This window comes from Glycine max, chromosome 8 (genome assembly GCF_000004515.6).
Source record: "Glycine max cultivar Williams 82 chromosome 8, Glycine_max_v4.0, whole genome shotgun sequence".
Classification (NCBI taxonomy): Eukaryota; Viridiplantae; Streptophyta; class Magnoliopsida; order Fabales; family Fabaceae; genus Glycine; species Glycine max.
The window spans coordinates 40,282,312-40,299,785 of NC_038244.2; the positions used below are offsets into that span (position 1 = coordinate 40,282,312).

Genomic DNA, 17,474 nt, shown 5'->3' on the forward strand with positions numbered 1-17,474 from the left:
AAAAATAGGCATTTCTATTAAAATGTAAAGATTAAAAGTATATTAAATGTTTACAAGGACTACATAACAAATATTTTGAAAGAACAAATATATATTTTATCCAATTATCAAAACCATTTTAGTAATAAGAATTATACAATAAATAATATTTATAACAATAGTATATAAATATTTTTTTAACTGTACCGCCCATGGTGCAACGAAAGGATGAAACTGAAAGGGAAGGGACAGGTATATAAGAGTAGTAACCCAATTGTCAACAACTTCAATTTAAGGGTTTTTTTTAGCAACTTATAAGTTATTTTATTTTATTAGCTTATTTTTTTATAAATTACTTCAAAAAGCTTAAATTAGCAGAAAATTTATAAGTTAGGAGCTTAAAACCTAAAGTTACCTGAAAATTTATAAAATAACTGATTTAATTAAAAGTATGATAAGATCAACGGATAAATATTAAATGACATAAAGGATATATATTTAATATTTTTTACATTTGAATTTATTTCTAGTAACTTATATTATTAAAATGTAAGACAAACATTTTTAAATTTTGTATTATAAGAAAATGGTAAAAATTTGGTGATTTTACTTATATTGTTTAAACTCAATTTTTAATTTTTTTCTAAAAAGTAAAATTAAATGAAATAAATTTTATTAGAATTATATTTTTTTTAAATCATTTTTTGACATTTAAATACTTTATTAATAATATTATTTTATAACAAAATAAAATGTGTTTTTTCTTTATAATTTTCTTAAACATTTATTTTTTATTTATACAAGAATAACTTGGATGTATATGTCTCTCAATTGCATAATTATGAAACATGATACAAATTATATCTTCTATTTAAAAATAATTGTATATATTTAAAATTCCATTTAAATTAGGTCATATAATTTAAAAACATAAAAATAATTCAACAAATAATTATAAAATTGATATAATTCAAATCATTTGTAACCTTAAAAAATGATGTGACGATGACAATTGACTATCATGTGTGTGTAAGAAGGAAAACCTATCAAATATTTAACTTGGGAGTAAAGCTTATCAAAATTAATGATTTTCAACAAATTTTACATCATTTAAATCAAGAGAAAAAATCATTAACTTAGAAGTGGAACCTATAAAAAATGATAATTTTCAACAAATTTTAATTAATCGCATCACTAGTGTTAGAAAAAGAGTATCAAAGATAATATCACTAGCCTTTCTCTTATTTTACGCCCACTATACCAATTATCAAACAAGTAATAATATTTTTTTCTCACATTATAAATTCTATCATATTTGTATTTTATTTCTTTTTTTTCTCTTAGTAGGTGTTGAATAAGGACATTAGGACTTAGGTGTCCATGCAATTTTTTATTCTAAAATTATGAAGACTTTTATGAACATGCAAATGCCAATCAACACTATACATAGGAGAGAAAAACCCTAGCAAAGGTACATGTCATTTCCATTTTTACCTCTTACTAATCAACCCATCAACCTAAGTACTAGAATCCCTGTAGGTAAACCTACCACCATCAATGGAGTAATGATACATCAACTATAGTTTATTTTAAATACCTCTCATTTTTCTCTATCACTCTCATTGTATCACATCATAAACCATATCAAATCTATCTTTTTCTTTCTTTTTTCTCTCCCTCCCTAAGTGTCTAATAGCATTGAGGGTGTTCATCAAATATTTTCCTTGCTGAACTCTCCAGAATCAAAGAAAGACCACAACATCACCGGAAACACTGCAGTGATTCCTACCTTAATGGGCACGTGAAGAACAGAGCTAATAGCAAATTCTCCTAATAGAAAGACAATCATATAAACTCAGCCCAACTATATGTATCGATCTCTTCTAAGCAACACCAACACATATATATAGCACAAAGAAAAGAATAGACCAATCAGGAAAAGAAAAATAAAATTGCTTCTAAGTGTAACAAGAAAAGATCTTGGCTCTTGTCCCATCATCTCCAATTCATTCTGATTCCTGACACTCTCATCTTCATAAGTCTTGAAAAAGTTGGCTAATTTTTCTGAGACAGATTGTAGGTCTTTGTCCAATGATTCTTCCCCTCCATCATAATCATCATCCCCTTCAAAGATTAAATGAACCCCGCATTGTTTTAACTCCAACCCTTTATCAAAAGGTGGATTTCTCTTACTCACACAAAATGTATCACCATCTTTTAAAATGGCTATCAACTGATGGTAATCATGGAACCTACACAAGTGTATGTGTTCTTCATCTGTCCTTGGCACCCCACAGATATTTAAAACTGTACTAAAGAGAGTTTTGCCCTGTTTGAGGACATTTGCTTGAACATCAAGCACTCCAGGCATATGCTCTCGCTGCATATTAGGTATGCCAATGTTAATATTATGGTTGATTGAAAGAACAACACCAACAATTACACCTTTTAGCTCAAGATTTTTAGGCTTGGAAAAGCATACAGTTTGTCCTGAAAACCATTCAGGTAATTTGCCTCCTGGCATGCTCAAGTTCTGTAAATTCTTCAATACTACCTGTCATATAAATACTTCGTTGGTTAGAAGCTATAAGAAGCAACAAGTAGTATAGTCTTGATTTTTCTTAATTTATGTATGACTTAAATATGTATGATATTTTTTTTAAAACTAATCCATGTTTAAATTCTATTCCTTTTTAGTCCTCATAGTGAAGGACAAAAGTCACATTGTTTTATTTCAATAAGAACTAAAACAATATAGGTCATATTTTTAAGGATCAATTTTTTTTTCTTAAATATGCTTGAGATCTCTAATATATATCCGATTTTTGTTGAGTCCCTGATAATTTTTTTCGTTGTTCTGAGTTCCTAACATATTAAAAGTTTTATTTTGAGTCTCCGTTGTTAATTAAGTGATGATGTGACATTGTTTCAACGGCTCTTCTAGTATATATCAGCTTTTGGGATCAAGTTATTTAAGACAAAAAAATTTATGCCTTTATATATTCATTAGTCAAAGGTTGAAAGGTAGAAAAGGGATTAAAAACCTTTGAAAGTCTCTTGCGTATTTGTGAGGAGCATGCAACACAACCACTCAGGTACAACCTTCTCAAGGACTTCAAGCCTTCAAGACCAGGTATATCCCTCACTTTTACACAGTTTGTGAGTTTCAACTCCTTCAGACTTTCTAAATTTGACATGTCATGTATAGTTTCTAGTGCATAACAGTTTTCAACATTCAGCTCAATCAAGCTTGAAGGAAGTGAGGGGAGAGAGATCAGCTGAGTGCAGTTTGGAAGTGAAAGCACCTTGAGAATAGAAAGGCCCTTCAAGCTGGAAGGAAGTTTTTGAAAATCATTCATGCCCAATTTTAAAGTCTCTAATTGTGATAACTTCTCAAATTCATCTGGAATTTTCCCGGATATTCTCCAGGAACGAGCATCAAGCTCAGTTAGCAAGGTCAGATTGCAAAAGGAAGGTGTAAGTACAAAAGAGTTGTGGTTCTCTTCAGGTTCTGCAAGGAAGCTATTTTCATTGGTATTTAAATTAGGCCTCTTTGCAATTCTCAATGTTCTTAAGCTTGAGAGCCTCCCAAAGCTTTCAGGTAAGCTTGCCACACAAGTTTCCTCCATGAAGAAGTGATACAGAGATTTCAAATTTCCTATAGAAGCTGGAAGCTTGCTGAGCATTTTACATTTGTTCAATCTTAAGGTGACAAGATTTTCTAGCCATCCAATGGACTCTGGCAATTCCCTGATATTTCCATTGAACATGTTCAGTGTAGTAAGAAATGCTAGGTGGCCAATAGATTCTGGTAAATATTCAAGATTTTTGCAATTCATCATCTCAAGTTTCCTCAATAATTTCATCTCTCCAATCTCATCTGGCAAATCTGTGATGGTTGTTCCATCTAACTGAAGCTCAACAACTGAAGCCAAAGTTTTAATTGAATTTGGCAATTTACTGAGAAATTTACAGTTCCCAACTGATAACTCCCTCAGGTAATATAAAGAACCAATGGTAGAAGGGAGTTCTTTAATTTTAGTGCTATTAAAAAAAAGTTGTGTCAATGATATGAGACTGCCTATAGAATCAGGAATTACAGTGAGAGATTCACACCACATCAAATTGAGTCTCTCAAGGTTATTCAATGATCCAATAGAGTCAGGTAATTCTTCTAATCCAGACTGATATAGAGATAATTCTTTCAAAGAACATAGATGTCCTATAGAACTAGGTAGCCTTCTCAAATGTTTGCAACCTTCTAAAACAAGTCGTTCAAGTTTCGTGAGGCGAAAAATGGACCGGGGCAACTCTGTTATAGCTGTGCCATCAGCATGAAGTGCTTTCAAGGATTTCAGGATTCCTATGTTTTCTGGTAATGATTTTAACTTGGTGCAGCCAGAAAGAAAAAGGCTCTCTAGTTGTTTTAGCCCTGAGACATCAATGGGAAGGTTGATAAGGCTTGAACAGCGCGTCAGTTTTAAACTACGCAAGGTACTCAAACTGCCAATTGAGTCATGAATATTAGTTAGATTAATGCAGTTCTCTAGATCAATCTTTTCTAGACGTCGACACCCAGATAAATCAGGGATAGCAGTGAGTTCGATGCAGTAGGAGAGATTCAAGACCATTAAGTTTCGCGGCACCTGCTAAACAATGTGATTTATATATATGTTATTATAGTTAAGTAAAACAAAAGAAAACATATCCTAGCAAGAAGAATTACAAAGCTTGATTTAGTTATAATAACCAAAATTATTAGAGAAATATCACTTGAACACTTCCACTCTTGTCAAATGCTTATAATAAGTGTCTTCAAAATTGTTTTTTGGTAAGTAAAGTTTCATTAAGTGGTTTGACATGTGTTTACTCTTTACATATCATAAATGGCTATAAGCTAGATTTGAGTAAAGATAATAAGTGAAGAACCTAATCATCAAATCATAATAATTTTTTTGTATTCATACTAGACAAGATATAGCTGAAGCATACCTTGTAATCATTCCATCCCCACAAGGTTTCTATTTTCTTGCTGTTTTTGAGATCAAGAACAGCCAACTCTCGTGGCCAAGATTTCAAAGGCATGTGTTTTAAAGGGCACCCTTGCCATTGTAGCCACTTCAGTTCAGCTGGAAGAAACTTGCCTTCTAATCTCCGATTATTAATCTGAAGTTGTCTCAGATTAACCATTGGTTCAAAGGATTTTGTATGAAGTATAACCTCTTTGTTTTCCTCTGCTTGAGGGTGGAGATAATTCTTAAGGCATAGGCATTGTTCGATGATGCCTCCTAATACATTTCTTAAACTTGATCTCCATTGAAGGTTCGTCGAAAAACCTGATTCGGCCTTGCTTCTATAAAATCTGTCTTCTTCAAAATCTAGCACAATTCCTTGAATACATCTAGTTCCCTATTATAAAAAAAAAGTTACTCAAACAAATTAGCATATAGCAGATTAAAACGTACGTATTCGAAATGTTTCAATCTTCAAGTAATACCATGCCCATCAAATATAATATATTAATCAAACAAGAACATGTAAGTATAACACTACATCCAACAAAAGATGTAATCTAAGTTATATTACCTGAACAGTGTCAAATAATTGGCATAATTAATGACATCCTATTAGACATTGTATATAATTATATCTATTTCTCACTCATTTTATCTTTTATATATTCAACAAAAATTGTCGTAAAGGTGTTGTGCAAAAAATATTATTGTATAATTGAGTAGTATCTCATTTCTTCTTTATTAGAGAAATGGCCACAATGGCCGAACGGCTTATATTTTATTTGCAATGCTCCTTCTCCAGCACGAGAAGCGACCCTTTTGAATAAAAAATGAATTAATGGTTTTGTTTGTGAAGTTTCTATATTAACGTATCTTAATTAGTGCTGAGAGACTCTTCACGTCATACATGTATATTATAATCAAACTCTCTATATGTTGCAATTTTAATAATCCTTACCATATGACCCTTCAAAACAGACATGATTTCAGCACGATCCCACAGTCTACTACGCTTACCAGGATCAACAATGCTTTCATCTACAACAATTTGCCTCCCCATGTCTCTAATTTGATCATGCATCCACAGTGTATTGTCCTCATCGGTGATTTTGATTAAGCATTTCTGCACAAGCACCGTAATAGCTATCTCACCCCTAAAACCACAACCTCTTAACACATCAATCACATCATCACGCTTCATTCCCATTTGGACAAACAAACAAGCCATATCAAGGAATATGCACTTCTCTTCTTCATCTAATGCATCATAACTTATCTTCAACACATCTTGAAGATGCTTAGGGCGAATTTGTCTCAACTTCTCCACAGCATCCTCCCATTCCTCCACCCTCCTCTTATCAAACAAAAACGAACCAAACACTTCTAGAGCCAAAGGCATTCTTCCAGTCAGAGACACTATCTTCTTTGACAGATTCAGAAAATTTTCTGGCGGTTTATTTCTTCGCAGTGCATGGTTACTGAACAACTCTAGTGCTTCATCAAAGTTCAATTCTTCAACTTCATACAACTCATTCACATGATTCTTAATTAGAACTGTATCCCTTGTGGTGATTATCACACGGCTTCCATCATAAAACCATTCCCTTTTACCAATCAAAGCATCAAGCTGCTTTACATCATCAACATCATCCAAGACCAACAAAACTCGATTCTCCCTAGCTTTTACATGATCACTGATGATGGTGGGAGACCCTGGTTCAGGGAAAAGGTCTTCGATGATTTTGGTTCGAAGGGAAACCAAACCGTCTTGTTTTGATGAAACTTCTCTGACATTTGAAATGAAGCAACGATGCTCAAAATGATTGAGAAGATTGTTGAAAAGTGCCTTGGCAAGGGTTGTCTTACCAACCCCACCCATCCCATACAACCCCAAAACCTTGACACCATTGGATTGAACTTGTAACACTTTCATCAACTTCTCAACGCGTTCATCAAGCCCTACTGCAAACTTAGGCGCACCCAAAGGAGTATTACTCAACTCTTTCATTATCCGTTGCACCAAAAGCCGAATCAGAGTATCTTCCTCACTGACACAACAACAACAAAAGCATTAAAATAACAAGAAGGAACCAGAACCAGTCAACCCACACCCTTGTTCATTTTCCTGTTAATTAAATTTTTTGCTATGGTAAGGCATTAGCTACTTTATAAGTTCAAATATAAGAAAAAAGAAAAAAACAGCATAAGTTAATTAACTATGTTTAATTACATTAATCTAAATTAAAATTTTTTTTTTTTAACTTATCATTCATTACAACTTGAAATCAGAAATAAAAAAAAAATCGTTCAAAGTGTTTTTTTTTTCTTTCTAATATTTGACACAGGCGAGTAGCTTTCTTAAAAGTTCTAATTTTTCATCTCCTTATAAACTTAAACTTGTTTATAAGTTAACTTTATCAATAAAACACTCCAATATACCTGTCATTAAAAGGCCAACCTGAAACTCCACCAAGTTTATTGAATGCTTCCCTCCACATGGAAACCTCATTTTTACCAAACCTTCGTTCATGCTCAACAAAACCCGCTTCGAAGGGACCCTTTTGGTCGCGGACATGACTCGGGTCGACCCGGTAGAAAACGGGCAAGACGAGCCTCCCGGTGTCGCAAATCTTGGTGAGTTCCTCGAGACACCAATGGGAAGTAGCGTAGCTTTCAGATATGATGACAATGAACGCTGCTGAGTCATCAATGGCCTCCATGAGCCCCTGCTTTATCTCTTCCCCACGCTCCAATCCCACGTCGTCCAGGAACACGCGAACCCCACGCGCCTCCAGAGACGAGTAGAGACCCTTCGTGATGGTGTCGCGCGTGTCGATGCCCCTGAAGCTCAGGAACACGTCCCACCGGAGCCTGAACGCTCCCGGAGTCGGTGCCGTGACGTCACTTTCCGGCGGCGACTTATATGGCATCGTGTGTTGTGTTCGCTCGTATGTTACTTGCTTACTCTGTCAAGAATGATCTGTGTTTTGGCGTTGGAATAGATGCTGACAAGTATGTGTGTGGTTTCTTAGGACTCGGGAGTTGGGACTGAAGGAGATAATGCATATTTAGTTTCTATTTTTATCATTTATTCTATGTATATAGTTACTGACATTAATTTAATTCTTTTGGGTTGGTATTATGTAATTTTCATGACAACAATAGTGAGTTTGAAAAGACAGCACTGGGATCATGTGCCGTGTGATAACATGATTAATGGAGAGCATCTTGTGTGCTAGAATTGAATAAGTCTCGTACGATGTCACAGTTTTTCTTCACCATTGAATATAATACTAAAGTAATCAATGGCAAATGCTTTTTTATTAAATTTTGAAAAGCATATATTTTTTAAAACAACTACAAGTGGAAAAGAAAAATACATTTTTGGGTAAATAGTAATGTATTAAATATAAAATTTAGTCATTGCGTTAAAAATACAATAAATATGTCATGACATTAACTTTCATTTAAAAAGTTGTCTACATGATACAGAACACAAATTTATCACAAAATTAATTATCAACATAAATATGCTAACTAGATTAAATGTAAATATTTAAAAAATATCTTTTTTATTACAAATGTCATTATTTTTTTATTGAACAAAAATATCAATATTTTTTAGATTGATCTTGAAATTAAGTTTGATCTCATCCAATTTATCTTGAATTCTCAGTATTATCCAATTTTTTTGGATAATCAAAAATCTCATAAATAACAACATTTATGAGTCAATGTAATGTGGCTCATATTATTTTTTTTAAGTTAAATCCATAATATTTTAAATAATTTAATTTTATTCTATGTATTTTTATCAATGCTACTTAATTTAACTTTTATATATATATATATATATATATATATATATATATATATATATATATATAAATAATACTGATATAAAATGAATCTAAACTCTTTTAAGTCTCTGTAAAAACGATTTGAAAATTATTTAATTTAAATTTTATTAGTAAACCTTTTGATTTTATTTATATCAATCCTATTAATAAAAGAAAGTATTAATTTTTATAATTCAGTCTTGTATATATTAAAAATATTTATCTTTTTGGCAATTTTAACTATATAAAAATAAAATTTAGCTTCTAGGATTAAGATACTAATTATATTTAAAATCTAAATTAGGGTAGTTAAAATATTAATTGATTCATTTTTTATATTTTCATTAACTTTTTGTTATTTCTTCATTTATACATAAAATAAATTAAATAGATATTCAAATAATTTTAAGAGTGACTTGATAGAAAGAGTTTAGATTCATTGTATATTATTATTATTAATTATTAATAAAAATAAAAGTTAAGTAGTATAAGTAAAGATTGCAAAAAATAAATTATTTATTTAACGATGAATGATAAAAGTTAATATCCGGATATATTTGTCATACTTCTTACACTTTTGGAAACTAAATTTTATTTATTTTTCATCTTTTAGGAATGAATTTGTTAGCGAAATGAGAAGATGAAAAGTAAAACAAATATTATATGACAAATATTGCTAATTTGACAATCTCTAATTGTCAACGTAGGAATATATTTATCATGTAATTGTTAACTTAGGGGCAATCCTAGAAGCTAAATTTTATTTTTATATAATTAAAATTGCCAAAATATAAATATTTTTAATAAATACAATAGTGAATTATAAAAATTGATACTTTCTTTTATTAATAAGATTGATATAAATAAAATCAAAAGGTTTACTAATAAAATTTAAATTAAATAATTTTCAAATCATTTTACAGTGATTTAAAAGAGTTTAGATTCATTTTATATCAATATTATTATTATTATTATTATTATTATTATTATTATTATTATTATTATTATTATTATATATATATATATATATATATAAAAGTTAAGTAGCATTGATAAAATACATAGAAAATAAATTAAATTATTTAAAATATAATGAATTTAACGTAAAAAATTAACATGAGCCACATTAGATTGATTCATAAATGTTGTTATTTTATGAGTTTTTTTGTTATCTGGAAAAATTGGATAACACTGAGAATTCAAGATAAATTGGATGAGACCAAACTTAATTTCAAGATCAATCTAAAAAATATTGATACATTTGTTCAACAAAAAATACTGACATTTGTGTCCAAAAATGATATTTTACTGACATTTTCATCCAATCTAGTCAACATAATCACGTTGGCAATCAATTTTATGATAAATTTGTCTCTCTGTATTATGTAGGCAACTTTTTAACAGTGACAGACGAAAGTTAATGGCAAGACATATTTGTTGCACTTTTAACACTTTCTTGGACTAAATTTTATATTTAGATCTTTCAGGAACACATTTGTCAGCAAAATACACTTTCAGGGACAAAAGTGGCTATTTACATTACATTTTTTAACTTCCAAGTTATTCACTTCTAGATCATGTTCACAACATCCTCAGTCCCCATTTTTTTTTTCACTGCTCAAATAGAACAAAGCGGCAACTTTATCCATAAAAATATGACACGACTACTAATGACTACACATTAAAGCAACCTTAGCCAGATCCACAGACATCAAAAGGCAAATTTACTTTAGGGGGTCCCCTTTACAAACTATTTACGTAAAGGGGTCCCTTCTTTAACATTTTACGCAGGGGGTCTCTTCTTGGGGTGGTGCCGCCAGCGAAATTAGCGACATAGGCGTGCCGCCAAGAACAAAAGCGAGAGCTCCTGAACCCGCCAACAGAAATGGCGGGATACTCCTCCACGTAGGCAGCAATGCCGCCAGTGGTGCCTGCGAGACAGGCTAGCAGGGAGTATTCCGCCATTGCTTCCAGCGATATAGGTTCAGCAAAGGAAAAAGAAAAAAGAAATAGCATTGAAATCCATTTTTATTGACCAATTAGAATTGCCTCCCAGGATCTATAATTGTCTCAAAAGATCCAATATTCATACATTATTTTTCCCCAAGTTGCTAGCAAATCTGAACAAAATTAAACCAAATATAACAAAATCATTAACCAATACAAATAGAGAAACCCCTTTATTCCAAGTTTTCTTTTTTCCCTTGAATTTGAAGAAACCCACAAAAGCTAAGAATTTAGGGAGTTATAACCAAATACAGAGACCCTTTTGTTAAAAGCCTTTAAATTTGAGACCTTGCACACACAGGAATAAACCCAAACACCCTAAGGTCAGATTTCAAATCTCAGCAAAGACAGAAGCTTTCAAAAGTTTGCGTTATTTTAGAGAGAGAAAGTACCTGAGCAGACTCAGAGGCTCCTCTAAGAGGAAAAGAGGACAGAAAAAAAAAACTGGGTGAATGAATCAAGGGAGCAATGAGAGGGGGAGAGGAAGAAAGAAAGAGTTGGCTGTGGTATTCATAGAAGACCAGGGAAAGAAAAGGAAAAAAATAAAAAAGAGAATATTTACGGAGAGGAGTATCCCGCTGGAAGAAATGGCGATACCTCCTAGCCTGTCTCGCAGGTACCACTGGATTTCTGTTGGCGGGTTCAGGAGAAACTTTCGTTTCTGTTAGTGGCGGCACGCCTATGCCGCTAATTTCGCTGGCGGCACCACCCCAAGAAGAGGCCCCCTTCGTAAAATGTTAAAGAAGGGACCCCTTTACGTAAATAATTTGTAAAGGGGACCCCCTACAATAAATTTACCGACATCAAAACACCAGACATAATTTTTTTTAAAAAGGAAAACGGTTATGGAGGCAAGAACATCAGAGAATATCATACAACCTCGCACAACCATTATTCTTTTCTCTCCGACAAAATCGATGAATCATGCCTGAGATAATGGTAATTTTATATCTTTGAACCTATACTCCCCAACCGATAACATAAAATTGGACTTTTACCATTTACCGAAATATCCATCACCAACATCTATTTTGGTTCAATAATCAATGTTTGTTCTTTGATGAAATCGCAAGACCAAGGATGAAGCAAAAATCTCCGGCAAAACCACATGACCAATAATGAAGCAAAAATCTCCGGCAAAACCACATGACCAATAATGAAGCAAAAGGGGAAAGGGGGATAAACGGTGTGCAAGTGTGGATTCTAATTTTCCACATGTATATACTTCATCAAATTATAAAGTTAAAAAATCCATTTTTCTTTTTCACATGGAATTTTTTAAAACAAGTATGTGTTGTGCTTGACTTATATTTGATGGGCCAGACAAAATGATAGAGTAGAGTGACTATTTCTATTTTTTATTCATAAAAAAATTGTTACATCACAATATATAAATATATAATATTATGCATACTATGGGTTTTATCCGCACCCCAACCCACTTTGTAATTCAATAACATGTGACATTTACGTTCTACTCTATCATTTTGTCCGACCCATAAAATATGAGTAATGGACAACAATCTTTCACCTTGACAAATATTTAGCCTTGTGAAAGATAAATAATAAATGATTTAATTACCCATTTAGTCCCTATAGTTTCCAAACTTATCCCTTTTAGTCTCTATAGTTAATAAGTGGATTTTTTAGTTCGTGTAATTTACCTTTTAATTTCCAATAGGTCCCTACCATTAAAATTGTTTAATACCGTTAAATAATGTTTACCGTGGACCTTTTGTATAGCATGAGTTTTTAATTGGGAGGGAACTCAATAGTTTTTAAGCATGCAAAGGAAGGAACTATTTCTTAGAACTCTCACTTGAAACTCTCACTTGCACATCAATAGAATGCTCACCGACAATAGGTGTGTTTTTGTTGCTCTTCTCGCACCGCACCGACTTTTGATTGCATTTTCAATTCATCTCACTCTCGACCACTCAAAACTCATTGTGATTTTTGTTGTTGTTGAGTATTATTTTTGGTTGTAGGTAGTTACATGCCAACTTGATTGAGATTACCAACACCATTTGTTTGTTTTTTAATGTCGATTGTTGAGGACAATGTCGACCATTGAACAACAAGTTTAGGTTTTGTTATCAATTAGATTTTTGCCTAATTTTCTTCATCTCTGTTTTTTGCTTATTATGGTTTCTTTGTTGTTGAATCATTTTGAAGCTGTATATCACGGTGGTCACTTTGTGAATATACCAACAAAGTCACATGGGCTTGAGTTGAATTATGTTGGGGGTAAAACCTTTTTGATGAGTAAATGTGACCTAGATGATTGGTCATTGCAAGAGATAACCTTTGAGCTTAAAAAACGGGGTTATAAAGGTTTTGTTCATATTTTCTATCGCTAACTTGGAATAAGGTTGGATAAAGATCTTGTTTAAGTTTGGAATGATGATGGAGCAAGGAAAATTGTTTAGACTGCTATGGATTTGTTTCAAAAACATGTTGAAGTATATATTGATCATACTTCACACATGACAAAGGGAGTTTTGCTGACTGTTGATGAGGGAGGAAAACCCATGGTTGAAGGAGATTTGGGAAATGATGCCATTGATGGAAAAGACAGTGATAGAGAGGTTGTCATGATTGACTTGGATGATAGGGATAAGGAAACTGATGAAGATAAGGGAGATGATGATAATTATGAGGAAAATGATAGTGATAATGGAGATGGCTTGGATGCTAAATATGATACTGATAAATTAGAATTTGATATAACAAGTGAAGAAGATGATGACTGTTATGCACTTCCTATGGCACCAATTAATGGAGAAGATATATCAATAGAACCAGTTTCTAAGAGATTTCAACCTCATGAAATGGGAAGAGATTTTAATTTTGAGGTTGGTATGAAGTTTGATTCAATTAGTCAGTTCAAGGCAGCCATTAAAGAATATGTAAACCTGCATGGTTTTGGGGTGAAATTCAAGAAAAATGACAATGTTAGATGTAGGGTGATTCGTTAGGATGGTTGTGAGGTGGCATATGTGAGTATGGTTGGTGGATCAACAACATATAGCTTGAATACTTACAATGAAAAGCACACATGTGCCAGGTTTGATGGTGGTAAATTGGCATCAAGTAAATGGATTGTAGAAAAATTGATAGAACCTTTGAAGCAGACCCCTAACATGTCAATTAATGCAGTGATTAAAAAATTCTTTGAAAGCTATTGTGTAACAATATCTAGTAAGAAGGCATATTGGGCAAGAAGGATTCCAAAGGAAAAGGTGCAAGGAAATTAGGTGGAGCAATACAATAAATTGTGGGATAATGTTAATTAAGTTAGAAGGTCTTAGCCCGATTCAACATTGTTATTATTGACTGAGCCATCTGCATATGGTAATGGAGAAGTGTTTATGTGATTTTATATATGTCTTAATGTTGTAAAGCAAGGATTTCTGTAAGCATGTAGGCTTATTATTGGTCTTGATGGTTGTTTCTTAAAAACACCTTTTGGTGGTATATTGTTGGGGGCGATGGGTCGAGATCCTAATGACCAGTACTATCCTTTTGTTGTGGTTGTTGCTTAAAGCAAGAACAAAGACTCTTGGAAGTGGTTTCTACAAAACTTGTTAAATGATATTGGTCATGAGCAGAAGTGGGTCTTCATTTCAGATCAACAAAAGGTATGATCATGTATGCTTTCATTCAAATTTTATTGTATTTGGTTGAGACATGTCTGATAACAAGTTATTGTGTAGGGATTAGTCCCAGCTTTGCAGAAACTGCTACCAGTTTTTGAACATAGGATGTGCGTGAGGCATGTATATGCAAACATGAATAAATATTTTGGAGGTGGTGCTGTTCTTAGGGACAAGATGTTGGCAGCTTGTAAAGCTACATATATAGGAGATTGGGAGCAAAAAATGATTATGCTAAAATAGGTATGACTTCTAAAAACTAATTAAAGCATGCCTTTTAATTTTTATTCTCAATATGACTTCTAAAAACTGATTAAAGCATGTCTTCTAATTTTTGTTCTGAATATGACTTATAATTTTAGGTTCTAAAAATTGATCTGAATATAGTTTCGAATTTCTTATCTTAATTTTAACTTCTATAAACTGATATGCATATAACTTGTAATTTTAATTTTAACTTCTAAAAACCGATATGCATACGACTAGTAAAAATTGATACGACTTGTAACTTTAGGTTCTAAATTTTGATATGACTTGCAATTTTAGGTTCTAAAAACTGATCTGAATATAGGTTCAAATTTCTTATCTTTATTTTAACTTCTACAAACTGATATGCATATTGTAATTTTAATTTCTAAAAATTGATATGCATATGACTTGTAAAAATTGATATAACTTGTAATTTTAGATCTCTAAGGAGGCATATGACTGGGTGATGCAACTAGACCCGAGATTTTGGTCAGAGGCTCACATGTCAGAGTACTCCAGGTGTGATATGATCATGAACAACATATAAGAGGCTTTTAATGGTAGGATTTTGGAAGCTAGGGAGCAACCCATCGTAGCTATGCTAGAATGGATAAGAATATATGTGATGACTAGATTTGTGAAATAGAAAATTAGGAGAGAAACAAAAGGCAAAGGGTCAAAAAGTATGTCCAAGGCCCATGAAGAGATTAGATCAAGAGGTGTTGGCATGTTCAAAGTGGATTGTGGTTTGGGGTGGCAATCCGAAATTTGAGGTTCAAAAATACCCACTTGCATTCAAGATCGATCTCAATGAGAAAAGTTGCTCTTACAAGTTTTGGCAGTTGATTGGAATACCATGCAGGTAATTATTCAAGCTTCTTAATTTCATGAAATGTTTGATTATGTGACAATTATATCTAAGTTTGTAATTTATTTTGTAGGCATGCAGTGGCAGCAATGTTTGACTGTAGATTGCTACCATCTAACTTTTTTCATCCATATTATCATGTAAATACTTATATAAATTGTTATGCGCCCATTATGGAACCAATTAATGGAAAAGATATGTGGCAACAAACTGGACTTCCAATTGTCTTACCCTTTAAGTTAGAGTCCCAATTGGCAGACCAAAGAAGGCTAGGAGAAGAGAAAATGATGAAGCACCAAACCTCATAAGCTAAAAAGGACAAACACGTCTTTGAGGTGCGACAGGTGTGGCACATTTGGGCACAACAAAAGGGTGTGTCAAAACATGACAATCCATAAACCAGATCCTCCAACAAGATGTTGTGAAGAATGCATCTTGGAAGAAAATTGATTGAAATTTTAAATGGTCACTATGTTTTATTTTTTAGGAAAGATACATACTTGTATTATGGGGTATTACTTTTTGTCTTTAAGTGTGGTTTGCTGCCACCACATGGCTTGCATACTATTTTTTGTCTTTTATTATTATCACACTCCAATCTTGTTTAGGAGCCAATGAACGACTTTACTGTTCTATCAATTGTTCACATTTTCTCTTTCAATTATGTTCAATGTTGGCAAATTCTTCAGTATTGGATTCAACATAAAATAAACATTTTATTAATTTCAATAAATTGGTTACATTACACTACAATACAATGACTTTCTTCGAAAGTGATAGGAGAAAGACTTCGTTGTAATGGTGTGTCGACAAAATTGATGTCGATGTCCCCAATGCCGAGAAGATGGCATTTTCAGGACTGGCTAGGAAGTCCTCCATAAGAAAATCCATCTGCAATGGTGTTGATCACACTTTTGATTTGTTGGGTAGGTTCATGTTCTTGGGGAGGTTGTCGCTCGCGCCTTTATTGTTGGTGTCTCCGTCTACCTTGATCTTTCGCATCATGATTCTCGTGTTGCTCCTCTTGGTACCCTCTGGGTCTTGCTACTGCTTGATGGTTGTCCGGTCTTTTAACAAACTAGACTAAGTACCCAACCTATATAAGCTCTTCTATTTGGTCATGTCTAACCCCAATCTAGGAGGTTTCATCGGGGATAGCCTAATGGGTACCTCCAAGTTGAAAGCTTCCTCCAGGATTGTAGTGCGATTGGTTGTCAGGGGTGTGTAACGCTCAGACCTAGGCCCTTTTGGGAAAGGTTGGTGCTTGTCTAGCTTGTGCCTCTTGTTCAACTTATGTGAATCGATCTTAGTGCTTCCTTCTTGCTTGTCGTGCTTCTTTCTGGCTTGTCTGACTTTGTTCCTAAATCTAGACATTTCTTCCATCTGGATGTAACTCTTATCTAGTTCCCGCAACTCGTCCATGCTACCAACGGTTTTTTTTCACAAATTGTCCACGAACTTATTGGGTCATAGGACAAGGAGCATGGAATGCAATGCTAACTCTGGGTTAAGATTTCGGATCTAGAAGACAATGCGCCTAAATCTGTCCATGAATTTTCTAAGAGACTCGTTGTCTGCTTGTCACAGATTGGCCAAGGCGACAATGGTCATACGATAAGACCGACTAGTTGCGTATTGCACATTGAAGCGCTCGACGAGGGTGTGAAGTAGTCTATGGATCTTTGTGGGAATCCACCGTACCAGGTCAATGCTGCCTCCTTGAGGGACCTTGGGAAGACACGACATAGGATCACATCTTCATTAGTGTACAGATTTGCCTAAGTCAGGAAGGCATCCAGATGTTCATTTGGATCGGTGGTCCTATCATACCGCTCCAGGTTGAGTGGTTTCCAACATAAGG

The 17,474-nt window shown here is 33.3% G+C and overlaps 1 protein-coding gene and 1 long non-coding RNA gene across 4 annotated transcripts; one reads left to right on the plus strand and one right to left on the minus strand.

Annotated features, from left to right (window-relative positions):
* Positions 1 to 1,686: 1,686 nt before the first annotated feature.
* LOC100786934 (disease resistance protein RPV1) lies at positions 1,687 to 8,081 on the minus strand. 3 transcript variants are annotated; one of them, XM_006585928.4, is made up of 6 exons: positions 7,434 to 8,081; positions 5,953 to 7,042; positions 4,972 to 5,388; positions 3,024 to 4,628; positions 2,462 to 2,533; positions 1,687 to 2,359 (listed from the first exon to the last, which is right to left on the minus strand). In XM_006585928.4, the coding sequence occupies exons 1-6, from the start codon at positions 7,922 to 7,924 to the stop codon at positions 1,844 to 1,846; spliced, it is 4,191 nt and encodes a 1,396-aa protein (XP_006585991.1). In that variant the 5' UTR covers positions 7,925 to 8,081; the 3' UTR covers positions 1,687 to 1,843. The 3 variants fall into 3 exon arrangements, with proteins under 3 accessions (XP_006585991.1, XP_006585989.1, XP_006585990.1); XM_006585926.4 differs by having other exon boundaries at positions 1,687 to 2,533; XM_006585927.4 differs by having other exon boundaries at positions 1,687 to 2,533; positions 3,024 to 4,625; positions 7,434 to 8,080.
* Positions 8,082 to 14,190: 6,109 nt separating this feature from the next.
* Positions 14,191 to 16,223, plus strand: LOC106799674 (uncharacterized). The gene is made up of 4 exons (XR_001389365.3): positions 14,191 to 14,481; positions 14,557 to 14,739; positions 15,185 to 15,607; positions 15,687 to 16,223. It is a non-coding gene; the product is annotated as an uncharacterized lncRNA (long non-coding RNA).
* Positions 16,224 to 17,474: the final 1,251 nt, after the last annotated feature.

Bases quoted from the DNA above. Each gene is read 5' to 3' on its own strand.
- LOC100786934 (XM_006585926.4), bottom strand. From the start codon at position 7,924: ATGCCATATAAGTCGCCGCCGGAAAGTGACGTCACGGCACCGACTCCG. The intron at 7,043-7,433 runs GTATATTGGAGT...TTGTTGTGTCAG, and splicing joins GGTTGGCCTTTTAATGACAG to TGAGGAAGATACTCTGATTC. The intron at 5,389-5,952 runs GTAAGGATTATT...TTTTTATAATAG, and splicing joins CTGTTTTGAAGGGTCATATG to GGAACTAGATGTATTCAAGG.